This window comes from Argiope bruennichi, chromosome 8, assembly GCF_947563725.1.
Source record: "Argiope bruennichi chromosome 8, qqArgBrue1.1, whole genome shotgun sequence".
Lineage (NCBI taxonomy): Eukaryota > Metazoa > Arthropoda > Arachnida > Araneae > Araneidae > Argiope > Argiope bruennichi.
In genome coordinates, this window is record NC_079158.1 from 44,901,064 (window position 1) to 44,921,135 (window position 20,072).

The 20,072-nt window shown below is 28.7% G+C and overlaps 1 protein-coding gene across 3 annotated transcripts; it reads right to left on the reverse strand.

Annotated features, from left to right (window-relative positions):
• Positions 1-6,943: 6,943 nt before the first annotated feature.
• On the reverse strand, positions 6,944-19,495 carry LOC129980979 (procathepsin L-like). 3 transcript variants are annotated; one of them, XM_056091539.1, is made up of 9 exons: positions 19,441-19,495; positions 17,610-17,723; positions 15,503-15,652; positions 13,577-13,732; positions 11,843-11,960; positions 10,300-10,400; positions 9,900-10,060; positions 9,460-9,570; positions 6,944-7,165 (listed from the first exon to the last, which is right to left on the reverse strand). In XM_056091539.1, exons 2-9 carry the CDS (start codon positions 17,703-17,705, stop codon positions 7,066-7,068), a joined length of 993 nt encoding a protein of 330 aa, XP_055947514.1. In that variant the 5' UTR covers positions 17,706-17,723; positions 19,441-19,495; the 3' UTR covers positions 6,944-7,065. The 3 variants fall into 3 exon arrangements, with proteins under 3 accessions (XP_055947514.1, XP_055947515.1, XP_055947516.1); XM_056091540.1 differs by lacking the exon at positions 19,441-19,495 and adding an exon at positions 18,229-18,248; XM_056091541.1 differs by lacking the exon at positions 6,944-7,165 and adding an exon at positions 7,197-8,375.
• Between the last annotated feature and the right edge of the window lie 577 nt (positions 19,496-20,072).

Consider the following 20,072-nt stretch of genomic DNA (forward strand, 5'->3'; position numbering starts at 1 on the left):
TTGTTTTGAAATTGTGGGTAATTGTTAAAATAATTACAGCTGAAAATACGCCAAGACTTCATTGCAGAGGAATTTCTCTGTTATTTTTGACATTGCACATCCACTATGTTTCCTAGGACAATTAATTTCACGAAGGGGTGGGGTGGTAAAGGATAGGGTTTTCCACAAGTAATTAATCCAAGGGTTAACACGTGTTGTATCATCAGACCATTACCAGGAACATTTTGTATGCATCTTTGCATGCTGAATTACACTTACATTACTTCACAGTATTATTATTTTATTTAAAGTCTTTTTGAATAAATAAGTTGGCGTGACATGTTAATACAATATTAAAAGAGAAATTGTTACTCAAAAATAAATAGTTGTCGAGTTTATGTCAAAGAACAAACGTATGAATCGTTTAGATACGTTCCTTTCATTTAGAACTTCGGAACAATTATTCAACTTCCTTCACTTTCATTTAAAATTTTTGCAGTTACAGATTAAACAGAACATTGAGTATTAGATTTACAAAATTGTGAAGCAATATGAAGGCTATTGGAAACGCCCTTGCAATTTAGAACAATGGGGGGATAATGAGAATGATGCTTGACCTACCAACAATGCTCCTCTCCAGAGTTCCATTTCAAGATTTGAAAAACTTTGGGGAATTTTAAGGATTTTTTTATCGTTTTTCAAGTTTAACAGGTGCCTTATTTTCAAATGTTTTGACATTGCACTCATATTTTGGTTCATTCCTTGGATAATATTATAAGCTAAATGTTTGCTAAATTTCAAACAAATATTTTCAATAGAATTTTATTAATCGGGTTTGAAAAAATAAAAATGGTGAAAAACTATATTTCGAGAAAAATGGGTTTAAAATCGTTATTTTTAATTTTTGTTGAATTGATAAGAAATGACAAGAATTTTTAATTTATCTTAAAAACTTCTTAGATACGTAAGTCTCAAGGTCAAAGATAACTATTCAATATATTCCTTAAATGTTGCTTACCGACAATTATTCCTTAACAGTTCGTTTATATATTGTTACGAATCTGCGATGCGGCTTCCCAGCATAGTTGGTTTCATAGGAGGTCCCAGAGCTAGGCGACCATTTGGCGACTTGGCAGCGAATTTGGCGCCAAAATAGATTATACCCGAAACATCGAGAATTTTCCCGATCCTTCCAGTAGGAACCGAGATATGCCTCGAACGTTCCTGATTGGTTGAGAGGCTTCTAGCTCCGCCTCCTGAGACCTATAAAAGGAGCTGCAGCTGCCGGGGAGTAGTCGTGAACCAGAGAGTAGTCGAGTCGTAATCTGAAGCGACAGAGAAGAGTAGTCGGAATCGACGGTAAAGAACTAGCCTTCCAGAGCGACGGAGTGAAGCTAGTGCTGAACTACGCTGTGCGCTACTGTCTGCAGTAGAGTCTGTTTGTATGCTGCATGTCTCGGCTGAAGATAATCGTCTTCTGTGCTGTATCGTGTCTTCGTGTAAATAAACGTCGTTGTTTTATTTTCTAGCTTTTTACGTTTTATAGCTATCGAATTTACTTGTACTCGAACAGCCAGACAGACTTCGTTAAAAATTTGACAGAAATCTACAAAGTTGTTGTACAGACCCTATACCGAATTTCCCTTTTCTAGCTCAATGCGTTTTCAATTTATTGTGTTTACTGGCAGATCGACACAATTCCCAAAATATATTTTTCGGATTCAGAAAAGTCTAAAGATGATTTGGTGTTTGAATTTTTTGACGGTTACAGTATACTTTTCTATACTTCGTATATGAGAAAATAAAAATTGAATTTTGTGGTGGCGGGAAAACTTTTCTTGTGATGGTCGGGAAGACGTCACTTTCATTTCCTCACAAATTCTTTTCCGTCGGGCCCCACGTTGGGCGCCATTGTGGTGGTATGTAGATTATTATGATCCATGCAGGAAGCAACAGGACGAATGTTTTAGGAACATTTCTTTTAATAATCACATTCACACACTGAACAAACACAAACACAAGACATTCACGCGCGCGGCTTCACAACATCACATCTCATTCCAATCACAATCGCAATGCACTATGGGATGGCCTAATCAGGCATCGCCATGTAGTATCCAAAAGAGAAGATAAGAGGAATGCAACTGCTACAATTTGAGTAAATGTAAATATGGATATGATCCCTTACAGGCATTTAGAGTTTTATTATACTTTAATTAGTTTCTGAGTAAAGAAAAGTACCCAGACACTAGTTATTGCTCATAATCTATAAAAGTTAAAATCAAGGTAAAATTGTCATTGGATTGAGAAGAATATACATTTTAAAAATGTGTTAATTGCCTTGACGTAAGGGACTATATACATATGTATTTTGATTCTTCTATAAACAACAGTAACTAATTTTTCATCGTTTCACTGATTTTACATAATGTGAAATCCCCAGGTATAAATTTTCAGACAAATAAGTTTAAAATAACCGAAGATGACCGAGAAAAATAAATTAAAATCTCTTTCAATACATACGCAGCAAATAGGTCCTTTTAAATAATTTAACATTAAGAATTCAAATTTTTAATCTTATAACTCATCAACTGTTTAATCAAAATTAATTACAAAATGCTATATACATTTGAGTTATTTTAATCTGGAGAACTCGGATGTGTATTCGGATTCGGGTTTGGTATTTGAAAATAATTGCGGATCTAAGTAAATCTGAAAAAAGAAATAATTCTTTACATGAATAAATATTTCATACAATTATAGAGAACACATTTTATTGCGATATGTTACAGTTGCATATGAACATGCAAAATTCCCAGATCTTTATCTCCATGTCAAGATAAAGATCTGGGAATTTCTCCGGCGTGCTTGAAGTTAAAAGCATATTTCCAAAGGATACTCAGCTGATCAAATTTCAGTCACCGTCTAAGGCGCGACTAAATGAAGATAATAAAGGCATAAACACTCCAGGCGATAAAGAATGGAAATGAAGACCATTATTTCAAAATGAGTCATTCTTACATTATTTAAATGAGGTCGTTAAACGGATATATGCCAGTTGTTTTCGAACTTGGGAAGAAAATTTTGTAAACAGACTCGGATGCCACATATTTAAAGGAAGCTCTAATGCTGGGTGGAGTGAATTTCATTTCTTGAAGATTTGAATGGATGTTGTTGATTTACGTGACGTAACGGTCTCATGGAAAACGAAACTGAGTATATCATCGTTACAAATAATAAAAATAAATGTGTGTGTTTATGTGTTGGTTTTCGATAGATTAGATCGTTTGACCTAAACTACCAGATTTGGTACATATAAACTTTGAATGGTAGGAATGTGGTTCTTGGAGAAATTTTTAATTCTTCGTAACGAAATATGCAAAGAGTAAATATTGTAATCATCAAAAGATTCGAACGCGAGATTTTGAGGAATCTATACGTTTCAAACATTCCTGACTTAGAGAAATTCATTTTTATATGTCTGTCTCTGAACATGATAACTCAAAGATGCTTTCAGCTAGATAGGTGAAATTTGGTACATGAACTTCAGAACAAATTTGTAAATTTCTATTAAATTTTAAACGAAATCAATTCTTAGGGTATTTGTCTGTCAGGCTGTCCGAATATAAGAGGGTACAATAAATACAAAATGAAGAGAGAAAGGGGTGGATAAAATTTTATACATAAATTTAATACCTAAATTATAGATAAGTGTCCAATTTTGAACCAAATCTGCCAAATGGTGAGTATCTGTATGTCTGTACTTTCAGAAACAAGTAAAAGCGGTAAGTTAAAAACGTAATGATTTAAATATATGAAATTTGGTGTGTGATCTTTTGATTACAGTTGTAATTATTGATAAATTTTGGTATTCAAACAGTCAGGGAAAAAGTGTCCAAAATACACATTCGGTTTTCTGCCGATATTTTATGAACTCCATCCTAACGATTAATCGCTAAAGATCCCGCTCTAATAGGCTCTTATGTAACTACAGATAACCAATAGCATACACTTAATAGTACACAACATTTATTAGAAAATATGTCAAGTTGCAGAGAAATGTTTCCTTTTTTTTTTTTGTAAATTTTAATCAAATAAAAATAAGTGAGAGTTTGGCGATTTTTGCCATAACTTTCAAAAATATTGCAATCCAAAATTATTTTTACATCATCAGAAATTTATCTCTTCAATGAAACAAATCTTCTGCTCGCGTAATATTTTCCTCAATTTTAAGAATGTAATTTTAGCACATTTTATAACAGTATATTTCGTTGTTGAAAGATACGCTGTATTAATTGTTGCCTTTTGTAAAATTTCTGAAATTTCGTTGTGCTTGCATTTAAGATGTAATTTTAGAATCAAATAATAATGAAGATTTTTTAAGCCGTGTCCATTTTTAAACGCTGCTACTCTTTCTTGTGAATGTAATTGTAAGCGCAATTATATGAACAGAAAATAAGAGAAATGCATATCACAATGCAAGCACACTCTATAATGTTTTTAGTACGTATTGCGTGTCAATCAAAGTATCAATTTTAAAAAGATTTTGCTGAAAAAGCCTTTAAAATCAAGCAAATTGCACAAATATAGAAGGTGTACGTAATTTTTTTAAATACACTTTGGAGCCATTTAATTAATATTCAAAATGTAAAGAATATTTTTTACAAGTTGTATACGATATCCTTTTTTTTTATATTTATTAGTCTGAATCTATATTTTTACGATAGAAGGGCTTTTCTAGAGATATTTCTTTCCATTCTTCTTCTACTACCTTCTAGAATCCATCAATCAAGGCGCATTAGAACTTAGAGCTTTTTTAAACTGACCGGAGGTACAATAATCCACATGTGAAAAGTCAGGGAATTTTGCAAAAATATGTTTAAAAAATGTGTATTCAACAGCTGCATTATATATGCAAAATATGTATGCCATACTTCATTTTTTTAAGGATTGCAGTAATACATTTCGAAGTGTGATTTGAAGCTTTGTCTTGATGAAGGTCACTGGGATAAAGAAATGGAATTTCTTCTAAAATATCGAATGTAAAATTGTCTCGTGTTAATATATTGTGTTTATTGATTTTGACATTTTTTTCTCACTTTTCTTATTTTTTTATTTCACATTGTCATCCCCTTCACCTTCATTAATCATCCTTTAACAATCATTAAACCCTCATCTTCTTAGCATTGACGTAATCAGATTCCTATATTTTTTTCTCTCTCTTTGTTTTCGATAGTTAACAGGCCTAGTTTAATTGTACTTATTTAGGTAAACTCATGCTTTATCACGGGTCACAGTATATATCCTTTTATACCCTGTTAGACAGTTTTCACACAAGCTATAGCAAACAACCTCGACAAAGGAAGATGAATATTAGATTTTTTAGATTTTTTTAAGTAGTAAACCTCAGTTTTTTTTAATTATTGTTGCTACAAACGCACTTAAAGACGCTTCATTCAAGAAATATTTGAATTTTTTTGGGTATTACTATGAGTCTTCTTTCAATACAGAAACAATTACATTCGATTTGTTCCCTTTTTAATTAATAAGGTTGCTTATTTTGAGTTTAAAAATCTTAATACCATGTATTTCATATTGCTTATGGTTTAAGGAACAGGAATATTTCTCTTTCTCATTCCTTTAGCGCAAAAACATATCTATTAATCCACAGCTTGTTTCTTTGCATATGCAATTTTGAAAGAAGTATAAATTTAAAAGTAGCTGACGATATTTCTTATTGCAAATTACAAGCCAATGATTAAATTATTATTCCAAAATATTTGCTTTTTTTAAATAAATCTTTATGGAAATCATTCTAAAAATGTATCAATACCCTCTGTATTTAATTGAAATTTTTAGAAATTATTACTTTTGACGAACTAATTAGTCGCTAAATGAGTTATTCTAACATATAATTGCATGTTGTTTTAATATTTGTAATTTGTGAAGCTCTTTAATACTTGCAAGATGTGCTATGGATTCCAAAATTAAATCAATGTGTTGAATGTGACAGCTATCATATGAACATATAATGCCTGTCTCGAAGTTTCATACTTAAAAAAAAAATAATAGTCGGACACATGGTTTATTTTATTTAAATTTAATAATACAGACACTCTGAAGCCCGGTAGCATAGTGGTAGCACTTTGCATTACCAACGCACAGGTCCGAGGTTCGATCTTCGGGCTATGCAAGGCCTATTCACCCATTCTGTGGGTCACTAAACTGAAGACCAAGCATTCCTGGGAACTAAGCAGTGGGGTTCCGCGTTAGGCTGACTGCCTAATCGCGATATATGCCGTACTTCCCAGGGCTTTCGGTCAGAAAAGTAGGTATGTGCATTGTAGGCCATGGCCCACACTGGCTGACCCGTTACTGAGTTTAGTTTTAATACTTGTAATCTAGCTATTATTTATCAATTGCAAAGTTAATGATAACAAAATGTATCTGAACTGCCTGTACTGGGTAAGTTATAGGACTCAGCTTTGACAAAGTTGACTTGTAGTTACTTCTTGTTCAATGGGTATTCAATAAGAAAAAGATTTCAGAATTTTGAACAGATATTCCTGTTAAAAATTAATTATAATTTCGTCATTTTTCACAATGATTTTGGATCATATTATAGCAAAAAAGTTACTGAAATAAAGCATTAAAATTTTGATGATTTTTTTATTTAAAATTCTGAAAAGTATAGTTTTGTGACTAGTATCATCCTAAGAAAATAATTACATGCCAAATTTTGTAACTCTAGTTCCATCATATTACTCTGCAGAACTCGAAAGATTTGAAAAGAAAGAAAGAGAAACATTCTGTACATAAAGCACATAAATATATCTCTCGATTTACAAAGAATACCTCAATATAGAATTATTATGTTCAAAAATACATTCTTATTTTCATGTCAAAAGGCATTTTCATTCGTCTGTAAATCATTGAAACTAAAAAAAAGTAAAAAGGTTTTTTTTCTATCAAATTTTATTAAGTATTAAATAATATAAAATTCACAAAAATATTCACATTTCTTATACATGCCGCTATTTCTCGTCGTCTGAGTTCATCTACATCATTTTTAATTATGAAGTTATATCAAACGAGGGGAAAACTTGCTCTCGATGCGATTCCGCACTGATTATTTTTATTCCTCGACATCTTGATGTAGCCAGACACTCCCCAAGATACGCCCCAACTGCCAAAAAGAAGAAAAATTTGAAAAAATCAAACAAACAAAGATGGAAATATTATCTAAATGAGGGATTCAAGGATGGATTTAAAAATACTTTAAATGCAATTTCTACGGAAAATCAAATCTGTTTGATGTATTTCGATTAAAAATCCCAACAGACTCAATAACAGATAACGACGCTTTATTCTATAAAAATACGAATACATAGTAGCAAAACGCAGCCGACGCATACTCAAGAACTGTACTCACTTGCAGTAAACAGCAACACATAAGCCGTTCATCGCTATTAAGCAACTTCAGTTGCATAAGACAGAGAACACGCAGGAGATCATTTCTTCAAAAAGAGGCTTTACTCATTAAGTCGAAGTCAGCTCAATTGCTCCACCTAATAGATTTAACTCCTAGCATCTGTTAGACTAAGCTCTCTAGTGATGACAAGGTCTCGAATTTCTAATAAATGTCAAAACTCTAGTACAATGGAGCTGTCGCCAAGATTCACAAATATTTCGGGTCAAATATTTTTATCGCCAAATTCTCTTCAAGCCCAGGGACCATTGACCCAGATTCCATTCAGCATCTATTAGAGCTGCCTTCTTTAAAGGCAAATAAACTGAGCAGCGGAGCAATATTTCAAATTCGTAACAATATCTACTGCAGCATTATATAAGACTTTTATACATGGAATTGGAATATACTTACATGCGTTTTTTTTAATTTGCTAACTTATGCAATTTCATCATAGAAAAATTAAAATTTTTTCGGCTTATCATAATTATAAATAATCCTGCTTTTCAGGTATAGTAGTATCCTGTTTGTTTGTTTTTTCTCTTGTTTTTAACATTGTTTCCCATCTTTTTCAATATATAATGGGAATATATTACATAAAAACAAATTATAATATTTTAACTGTTTTCTCTCAGTCATTAGTTGGAATTGCGGTGGCCTGGTGGTAAAGTCTTGGCTTCGGAACCAGAGGGTTTTAGGTTCATGACCAGATTCTACCGAAGAACCGTCGTGTAAGAGGGTTGGTGCACGTTAAATCCGTCCGAGCCAAACTTCCTCCAGCTGGTGTGATGTGGTGCGGAGAGGTAGGTGCCAGCTTAGGTGCCTCGTCATCTGACCACTGTTCAAAATTATGAGGTCCGTCTCAAATTAGCATTAATGTTGCTTTAAAACGGGACGTTAATATAGCCAAAACTCAGTCAGCAGATAACTAGAAAAATAGATTAGTGCAATCAACTATCTTGCAATATAGATTCATTTGATGTAAATACTAGGAATAGGTGCGAAAACGTACTACAATACATACTCTATAATATTAATAATGTGTTTTTGTGAAGCGATTAACTCTTTTTTTTTCTAAGCATTTTTATTTATGTGAAAGATTTTCCCCTATTTTCAGTTTTTCGCCACTCTTAGATTACTATGACTAATTTACTTCTTTTTAAAATATAAAAGTGGGGTGATATTGTACGCTTCACATAAGAATATCAATAATATACAATCATTAAAAATAAATTTATCATAGTATCAATCAACCGATAGAGGTCTCAAAAGAAAGTATTTTTGATGGTTTCTGTCTATAAATTTGGTAGTATAACATGAAGAAAAAATTTCTTTAAAACTTAATTTAGAATTTAGATTTTAAAACATTGCTTGCTTTAACTATCACACTTTTTTTATCTCGATTTTCGTAAGCCTGTAAACTGTTCTTTAATTATAGATAAAATAACAGAAACGATTAAGAGTAATATTTTTGCTGTACGATTTCTCAAATAAATACAATAATTAGAAATAGATATGATATTTTCTTTAGAAGAATATGCAGATGGCGAGAAATCTAGAGAAATGCAAATGTTAAGACTTATTAACATTTGCATTGTTTTAGACTTCTCTCCATCTGTATCTCGAATACATACATATTCATTGCGTACTTGAAATGAACAACTATGCATTTAGGAGAATTGTTTCTTCCTGTTCAATAAATTACACAAATTTTGCTATTAATTTCTGATTTTAGTACAAGGACAATTGACTAAATTTCATTTATTTAGTTTTGAGCTGTTAATATTCCTTGTGCATGGATTGATAGGCATGACTCCAAAAATATTTTATTGTATATTTTATGACATTAAAAATGGAATGATTCTTCAATATTTTAGAACTTTATTTTTTGAACCATTACTTTTTCTCTAAATGAATTTCGTAAAGGAGAAAGTAAAAATGGTATTATTTTTAAATAAAACAAGAACGACAGAAAAATGTCAAGTATTAGAAAAATAACTGCGATATCATACCTATTTTTAACTAGCCAGTAATCTTTTCCATCTTCCGTTCCATAACCAATCACAAGTACAGCATGACTCGGGATGTCTGTCCGACACTTCGGTTCGTCGAAAATTCCACTCCTAGTTCAAAGATATTCGTTTATTAAGGTTGGAAATATAAGAAATCCAATATACTTAAGGTAAATGAAAAATGTAGCCATTCTCATATAAAGAAAAACATGATAGAACTTTAGAAATCTTTAAAAATTTTATAATACAAAATTAACTTTCTGTAGCATTACAATCTGTACATTAATCCAACAAATTTCAAAAACATGGAAAAATCTAATATAAAGAGCAAATAAAATACGAAATTTAGCAAAAATATTTCAATAATAATGTAGAATTATAATGGAAAATTTAATAAATATGCTTTTATTTGAATGAAACTTTCTATTTTGAACACATACCTGTAATTGATGAATGTATTGTGGCAAGCGTCAATGATGACTGATATGGGTCCAACGGTAGCAACTGCTTTCTTTAAAGCTTCCTCATCCCCCTCTGGAATATTCATATATCCTGAACAGGTGGCACCAATATTCTTGTTGTTAAAATGACAAGTTCCGTTCTAAATGAGAAATAAGAATAATTCTTAATTGATTTGAGCCTAGACGATCCAAAGAATTCAAAGTCTGTTGCACTTATTGTGTAGCATATTTCTGATGTTAGAAAATAATTTTCATATAAACGAAATTAATGTTTATCTGCAGTTCAACTATCAAGAAAGTACACATTTATGAATTAAAATTTCTATGAAATAATGACTATATTGCGCTATGTATTGTTTTTTTAAAATTGTGATCATACCGTGGCTGTATAAGGATATGAAGACTCTGTGTCTATTCCTCCATTTTTGACTACGTATTCGAAAGCAGCATTCACATCTCCGCCATTGCATCCATTGTTTTCTAGATAAGAAATGAAATATTTATTATCTTATATAATGGAAAAAAATCTTTATCTTTATATATTTAAAAAAATTAAAACTGTTTTGGCATTAAAAAATCAACAAATTAAAAGCGTTATAAAGAGTCTTCGCTATACGTTTGAGTTTAGAAAAAGAATAAAGTTTTCTAACAATCAAATTTATTTCATTAGCAAAGAAAATTATTCTTCCTTCAGATGTTGCTTTTAAAATTATGAAGTTGTTTAAAATAATATAAGTTGTTGCTAGTTTAAATTATCCAGGTCATTATCCCATTTCAGTCCACAGAAATGAATATGTAAGTTAATGAAAATAAATATGCAAATTAATTTTGAAAAAATAAAAAATTCTGAAGTTTATACATAAGGAAAATCCAGACATATTTTAAAAATATGAGCAGCAAAAAATAGTGAAGAATTAGTCAATAAAAACATTTCTGTCTTAAAATACAAAAATCTCCAAAATATTGTGAAATTTTCATTTTTACTTTCTCGTATGCATAGTGTAGAGAAAGTATAGTAATTGTCAAAAAATTCGAACTCGAGATTTTGACGAGTCTCCACCTTTCATTTTAGATCCTCTTGAGTTTGAAAAACATTTTTTTTCTGGAAAATGTCTGTCTGTCTGTGATAAAGATAACTCAAAAACGCTTTGAGCTAGGCGGGTGAAATTTGGTATACGGTCTTTACATCAGATTTGTAGATTTCGATCAAATTTTGAGCAAACTCTGTTTAGAGGAAATCCGTATGTCCGACTGTTAATATAATTTAATACAATAACTATAAAATTCGATGCACACATTTAACATCTATAGTGCACACATTGGTCACATTTTGAGCCGAAACCAATGAGAGGTTGACAGTTTGTTGGTCTGTACTTTCAGAAACATATAAACGCGATAACACAAAAATACAGTGAGTTAAATATATTAAATTTGGTATGAGATTTTGTGATTACTAGTGTAGCTTTTTAACAAATTTTGTTTCAATCGATTGGGAAAATTAAAAACGCATCTAAAACATTTCGATTTTCAGGCACTATTAACCGCAAGTCAGGGATTAATGCCAAATAACTCGCCAAGGATAACCCGATAAATTCAGTAAAAATGCGCTATTCTCGCCAAAGATTAATATTCCGTAACTATTGTACGCAACTGCCATGCAAGGAGTTCCCTGGAATAACACCTTTATTAGAGAATATACGAGAAAGTTTGGAGAAGACCACTCCTAATGATTTTAGAAAATTTGTGAATGATCATCTCTTTTCACTTTTTCGTCACTCCCAATGTTCAGACCTATTATTTTTACCCTTTATAGATTTTTTAAACTTAATTACGGGGCTTTTGAATTTTTCTGAAACTTTAAAATCGAAACCATTTTTTCGCGAGAACTCATGACTGAATTACCAGTAGAGTATCTAAATTACCTGTAGAGCAATCGACTAGATTCTGCTCACTGAGAGAAACAAGCTGCCCAGTTTTTTTCTTATGTTGTCCCTCTAATGATCCCGTGGCAGAAAAGGCCCAACAGGCACCACAAGGCTCCTGAAATTTAAACAAGCATTCAAACAAAATGTTTCTCTGCCCTTTAATGACACAAAAGCCGTACTTTGCACTACAGAACCAAAACATTCATTTAAAGAGATAAGGAATATAAAATCTGCATTAGTCTAACAATTGAAGATCTCTGAGTAGACAGAGGAAATTTTTAGATTTTTTAATTATTATTTCATGATTTTTTAACGATTTTATGCCGAATTTATTTTGGTATGGAAAAGGCATGAATTAAAGTTTGATGACTATGCCAACACGCGAGTGAAAATATATCAGCTTGAGAGGCAGTAAAAAAAATGTGTCGAGTACGAATCGTTACTTTCAAATAAACTCACAAAAATGATCGCCAATCTCATATCATGCGATTTTTAACTGTGATTTTATTTGAAAGATATAGCTTCCATTGATAGACGCCAGACGATCTCTGATCTGTAAGATAATATTATGCTTCGCATTTATTCAATCACTCAGGAAACGTTACGTTGAACATTAGAAAACACGATTTTCAGAATGGAATGTTTAGTTTGAAATAATGTTTTATTTTATCTGTCACTAAAGAGTGGCAAGCTTTTATTTTTGATATTCCTTTTGAAATTCTGGTGTGCTGAAAATAGAAAAATAACTAGAAAATATTTTTCGTATCATACTTTCTTCAGGCACGAAAATTTAAAATACAAGTTGGCAACTGTTATTGTGGCCCAACAGCTCATTTCTACACCATTAATGATATACAAATAGTCCCAATTGGAAAAATGTTGAAATAACAGGAAAATATTTTACGTTATTTGAGTCACTAAATATATTTCTCAAAAAGTTTTGAAATATAACCTCTTATACTATTCCTATAATTCCTGTTACTTTATCTTTTAATCTCTTAGTCTTATCAATAAAATTTAGTTATATATTCTTGACACTTTTAAAAATTTTAAGTAAAATTTAAAACAAAATAAAATTCCATTCTCCTGCTACTAAAATTGATGAAGAAACTTATGAAATTTTTATTATAAATTGATGAAATTCTGAAATTAAATATTTTAGAAGAATTTTAAATATGAATTTTAAACTTTTAAAGAAATGTTAAGTCATCGTTTGCAAATTGAAATTATGCAGCATTGTGTTATTTTTCCAAATGGTTTCTTAAACTAATTTTTTGCGCAACCCCTATTAAGGTTAAACAACTATAGCTCGGTTAATTTTAGTTATAAAACGATGAGAATTTTTTTTCAGATGTTTTAGAGTGCCGGCAATTTTTTACTATGACCTGATGGTTCAGGAGGAAAAAAGTAGAAATCTTAACTTTTACAGAAATAATTTATTGACTCAAACAAGATGAAATATTCCCGGCATTTCACTAACTGTTTAAAAATTAGCTATAAGGCTATAATAATTATAGTAACCCTGTGTTTAATATCAAATTCAACTTATAGGGAGCATATTATTAGCATTATAGCAACATATAGGGAGCATTATATTAAACATAATAAATCAAAATAAATTGTTTCAAAGTATAATTTTTAAAAAAAGATTGATTCAAGTAAAAATATCAAAAAACGCGATATGGTATGAAAAAAATTCACCGATAAATAATAACGAAAATGGCTTTATACCTGGTTTTTAACTGGTGTCACGAGTCCAGCGTCTCTCCAATCTAATGTCTCCGGTACAGGATCATCGTGGAATGGATTGTATTTCCAGTAAGGTCCAATCCGAGGATTTCTTTTACTGAAGAATTCCCCAGCATTTCCAACCAACTCCTGTGGCACCTACAAAAAACAGAGCATTTCAAAATAAATCATATTCGACCAAGTAAGAATTGGATTTAAATGAAGTTATTTCTGTGACAAACTTTTTTTTATTATAATTTCTTTTGAGCTAAAAAGAATTATAACAAGATAACAATAAAAGTATTAGTTAAAGTCTTAGAAAAAATTTATTTTCCAAACAATATTGTAGATTATTGCTTGAAATCTGATCCTTTAGATTAAAATTCAACAAAAACTATATGAATTCTCTTTTATTGATGTAAACGTTATTCCATTAGTCTGGTAGTCGTTAATATTACAAATCCAAAATCTTAATGAATATTATAACTAATCAGCCCTTAATTGCCATCCTCCCTTTTAAAATCTGCGCTTCTAAACTATAAAATTAAGTGCTTGAAATAGTTTGGTTTCAAAAAAAGGAATTTTAGTAATACTTTCAAAGGAAGAATTAAACTTAACAATCATGAAAAAATAACTCTTTAAACACACTTAGTTAATTATTCCAATTACTAATATTCATTTATTAAAATAGTTGAATAACTCCAAACAAAATTCAAATTTTCAAAATCTGTCAAAACAATAAAATATTTTAGTTTGTTTTATAAATATTTTTTCTTTATAGATTAGTTGAACCATTGGAAACAAAGAAATGTGCAAATGATTTTTTTTTTTGTTAAATTCGAATTTTTCTAAAAATTAATAATTCTGACATATTTTAATGAATAACAATAAAATTTGTCAGCGATAATTGCACGCTATGAAGTATAGAACAAATTGAAAAATATTGTTATTGAGTATTTCTGCATCACTTTTTCTAATAGTAGCTTGTTTTTTTAATTTAAATTATTAATGTTTTCAAAAAGTCAGCTCAAGAAAAGGTTTCATAGAAATGATAGATAAAAAAAAAGTTTATTAAATAAAAATTGAGCTAACTTTTCTTTAAACTAACTAAAAATTAATTTGTATTCTTTCAATATTCATTGTCTACGCAATTTCGAGCTTCAAAAACTCCTAACCAAAACAACATCATGTTCTTACATGATAAAATATCACTGGAAACAGAAACGTACCTATTTCTTGAAACGACGAAAAATAAAAATGCGAATCTTCATCCAAATTCGAGTTTCAACTTGTCGGTTACCTTTTAAATTGAAATCCATTCGAATTGCGTACAATTTAATTCAGAGGTTTCTTCTAATATCAAATCACTTTAAATAATGACACATTCACATTTAAATATTCTATTCCTCGTTGAAGAGACTTCTCTATGTTTAAGAAAGACTCTTTACGCAGGACTTTCAACTGTGACTTCACGAGAAGAATCAAATGGATATAAAACATTTTTAATCAATATAAAATTCCATACTTTAAAAGAACAAACGCCTTTTTTTACAAAAATAACTCACAATGTCTTCTAACCCAGATGTTAAAAACAATAAAATTTAGATTTTGCTCTCAAATCTGTTAGATTCACTTTAATATTAATTCAATTAATTTTAATTTTATTTTTATTATTATTTCATTTATTTGCTTCCCATTTAATTAAAATTTCACTCAAGCAGTAGCAATTTTATAACTGAAATGAATAATCCGAAAATTAGTTCAAAACCTCTTTGAAAAAAAATCAATGATAAATATTATAAACTTCATATATTTAATTTTTTTTAACCTTCAGTGTTTTTTCTCCATAAATGTGGAAAAACTTCAGGATAATTATTTTTATACAAATAAAAATATATTTTGAAGATTATTCAGGAAAAATATACTCACTCTGTCAGAAAACTGATTGATTCCCATCCTGTAGGAATGCATTCCAAGATCTGCTTCAATGTTATGCTGGGCAATATCACGCAATGTGTGTTGCCAAATCGTACGACGTAATTTTTCTTCCTCATTTTCGTATGATTTTCCGAAACGAATCTTTTAAAACAGAACAGAAAGAACAATGCATCAAGAATACAATAAAAAAATCAGAATAAATAGATTTTGAAAAAGATTTTGAATAATTTTTGATCAAATTATTAAATGAAATAAGCTATAAATGATAATTTGTAAAAAGAGCATAATAGATCTTGAAATATTACAAATATTAAATTCCTTTAAATGCATACTGTATTCTTAATTCGTTCTGAAATGTATTTAGTCTCATATATAATGTACTTGTGGACAAATGAAAAAGAATACAAAAATTATTAAAGAAACAGTTAGCTATTAATCATTTGAATAGTAATTAATAGTGCTCCTAACAAAACTTTGCACAGATTCTAATAATATCCCTGAAAAATACTTAACTACTCAACTTCTTATTAATATCTCGATATTCTTTGACAGGTAATTATAATTACTTTTAAGGAATAAAAATTTTAACTTACAAAGAAATTAAGTCTTTTAGATATTAACTTATTTATAATGAAATCTAAATATGATTTAACTATTATTGTAATTTTATCATTTTTTTTTCGTAAAGAAGACAATTTATCTTTAATAGTTAATCACCTGCAAGTTCATAATTTTTTCATACTTATTTATTAACTTACATTGTAATACGTTGAATATTAGATAGCAACATAAAACGTAATAGGCGGTGAGCATACCATCATTTTAACTAACGGCTGTAATCAATATTATTTTTGGCTCATATATTGTAACAATGTAATATCTATTTATTTTTTTTAATTGTCTTCCCATTGGTGAAGTGGAAAACGCTGGAGAAATGGAAGTCGTGGTTAGTTAGACGTGATAAGTTTCCTTTTCAGTTTGAATCAGTTTTCCATATTCAAAGTTAATTAATTAAAAATATTTTTGAATGAATGAATTTCTTAGCTGAAATGGTTATTATATTTCACTACTCAAATAAATTCCGTTTGTGTTCTGCGTTTTGTATATATTTCTGTTCTTCGTTTTACAATCTAACTAATATTCATAACTTCAAGACCAATTCCAAGACATTAATTTTTCCAAGACAAATATTACAAATGTGAATTTATAAAATTATACATTTTTTTTTTTTTTTTTTTTACTTAGAATATTTTTAGCTTTAAGTTTTTTTCTTTATTCATACTTCTGGCGAAACAACTGCCACATTCTCGAATTACAAAGACTTATAATGCTTTGAAAAGTTAGCAGCTTAATGGAAGCAATAATTCTGAAAATCAACTTTTTGCAGATAATAGTGTGTGAGATTTCAAAATACAAGCGTTTTGAATAGAATACGATATTGCATTAGAATACAGGTACTAAGGGTAAAAATTTTCATATTTAACTGGCAAAAAAAAAAATAATTAAACTTTTACATAAAGTCAGAGCTTTCATTCCATATTAACTTCTGTTGCCAATTCATTCAGGAAAAAATCAGTTAAAATAATTTTAAAACATTAAAAAATAAAAGTTTTATGAATTTTTTTAATTTAAAAATCTTAATTTTTTTAATATTAAATCAAAAATGAAGTGAAATAAAACCAAATTTGATAATACAATCCGCAAGACGATTTTAATTGCTTTTACTACTACAATTCACAATTTCTTTTTTTGAAAAAGAGTATTTTGTTTCTTTAAATCAATTTAAAAGCAATATTTTAGCCTTGAATATAACTATAAATTAACTGTATTATTACAACTTTTGAGTCATTTCTGTAAGCGCTTTGTATAAATAGCATTAATAAGTAAACCAAATTTGGAGGATTAAAAATTTTTCAGAATGAAAAATACTAATTTCTTTGATTTGAAAGCTTTATAAAATAATATTTATTTATTTTCAAACTATTGTGTATTCAAATATTTGAAATATTTTTCAAATTAATGTGTCATTTCATACATTGTAATTATTATGCATCGCCATCTTCAATCAAAAATTATGAATATAAATCAAAGACTTTACTTTGAAAAGCGTCCACTGTTTGTCAAGCTCCTCGTGTTTTGGTAAAAGCTGACCTGTTGCTACATGAAAAACTACGAAGAAAATTAGAGCCTTCATCTTCAGAGAAAAGTAAACCTATAAATTACAGTCAGGAATATTTCTGTTCAGTTTTGAAACTAGACGTTTAATTTCCATGATTAATTATTTCTAGTTATAATACAATACATGAAAAACTGGCATAGATTTATAGTCTATGTTTTTATACGCTCCCATTTTAATTGTAATTTATGATATCGAGATAGATAGATAGAACGATATAAGTTTACTAACTCATTGTATAATTTTATACTTACAGAATAATGAATTTCAAATAAAAAAATATATCTTAATGAATATATTTTGCATGAAAAATAAACTGCTGATTCCAAATATATTTTTAAAATTTTTACATTCTTTTGATTATATCAAATCAATTCAATCAAGATTTTTCTCTAAAATTCTATCTAAACTATAAATTTACAAAATATTTTTATAGTTTTGGATATTATAGACATATAAATTAGATAAATATATTGAAATAGACATATTAATTAAATATTATAGATAAATACATTAACCAAATTGTTGATATTCTACTTACGATGAAAACAATACATCTTTCGAGGATTTTCTTAGTATGGGTATATTTTGAAAACGGCTTAACACTCTTTTTATTTAACTCAAATTCTGCAAAAATACAGTTTTATTTAAATTATATTTAAAAAAAACCTTAAAATAGTTAAACGACATATAATTAACAATTTTTTCTGTTTTTTAATAAAAGATAATTATTTTAAAAAATTAGGTATGCCTTTTTTTGTCAAAAATTTAATGATATTTATTTAATATATAAAACTGTTATCTAATAAATATAGTGTAAGACTCAATAATAAACAGGGTATTTGAGTAGTTTCAAACTAATAACGTCTAATTTTTAAGTTAAATTAATTATCCTTCCTCTTATGAATGAAAATAATATCTTAGCGTGGCGTGGTTTTAGTAAAAAATATCTTTTGCAAAAGAAACGCATGTAGGGTGAAATAATCTTACATATAAATAAATATTATTAAATGGGTAGTGAAGTGAAATGAAATAAAAATGATATTGAAAAGTATGGTAATGTGTAGAATTTGTTTACGTATTAATATTTTCCCTTTTAGCTGAAATACAGTCTGTTTATTTAAAGTATGTTCCATAAATACTTCTTCAAATTATCCAAGTTTTTAATTAATTTATTTTATTTTATTTGTTACAAAAATTTGATATACTATATAATTATCGACTGTTTTTAACTCCATCCATTTTCTTCATCTTGAAACAATATCATTTTAGTAGGCAGAAATAGAACAAACTTATTCTCACATAATTTAATAATCCAAGAAATAATATTGCAGCAACAACATTAAGAATAAGTGATGGTATTATATAATTTCTCAATTCGTTTTGCTATAAATATACAGATAATGCTTTTTCAACTAATTTTTATTCTATGATTAAAAGATTCCAAAATCATTAATAATTTTAGAACCTTTATTAAAGAAACTATGAAAACAATTTTATCTGAACCGTGACAATTTAATATAGAAATATAAAGAGTTGTTTCATTAACTCGCTCTTAATATAACCATCTCAGTATCTTTAGACTCAATTCTTTTCAAAAAGATCTAAATCAGTATTTTACTTTGACTCATAAAATAATATCAATAAAACTCCGTTCTAAATATAAGCATTTGTCTATTCTTAAAAGAAAAGCTAATCCTAATTTTATAACCCCCGATTAATAAAATTATAAAATCATCATATTAAAACTTACCTGAAGTGTGAAAGACCTAAATCTGAGAAACGAATCTTTTGTTCGATCAGTTGACTCTATGTTTAATCAGTTCGTTATCAGTAAATCAGAGACAACGCAGCAAAGATAATTTAAAATGAGATAATCTACATAACAACAACTATTGAATTATTTGTTATCTTTACCACTGTAATAGCGTCTCTAGTTTCATAGCAAAAACCAGTCATTTCTCTAACAGTTTGCCAGTATTATCCATTTTTTTACTAAGTAAGCTATATCCAAAAATTAATTTGTATATTATTTAATGTTGCTTTAAAGATTAAAATATTGTTATTTATCTCCAGATCGATTTCCATTTATTTCTTGATTTATGATTTTTGATAAATTATTATCGTAATTCTATTAGGCTTTCAACACATATTCTGCTCGATTATATTCAATTTATTCATTCATTTAGTAATAAAAATATTGAGGTTTTAGTACCGAACACGTTTAGACAGAATATATGCAAATTTTCTAACAAATTGATAGTTCTAATTATTATTAATTTTATATTATATAATATTTTAATTAGATTGTAATTTATTTATTTTGAAAAAAAATTACGTATTTTTTTGCTCTATTTCTAATATTAAGTCAATGTAATATTAAGT

Coding starts and splice junctions, on each gene's coding strand:
- LOC129980979 (XM_056091539.1), bottom strand. CDS start 17,705: ATGAAGGCTCTAATTTTCTTCGTAGTTTTTCATGTAGCAACAGGTCAG. Junction 13,733..15,502: donor TCAATCAGTTTTCTGACAGA/GTGAGTATATTT, acceptor TGTTTTTTGTAG/GTGCCACAGGAGTTGGTTGG. Junction 7,166..9,459: donor TACTGGCTAGTTAAAAATAG/GTATGATATCGC, acceptor TCTTTTTGGCAG/TTGGGGCGTATCTTGGGGAG.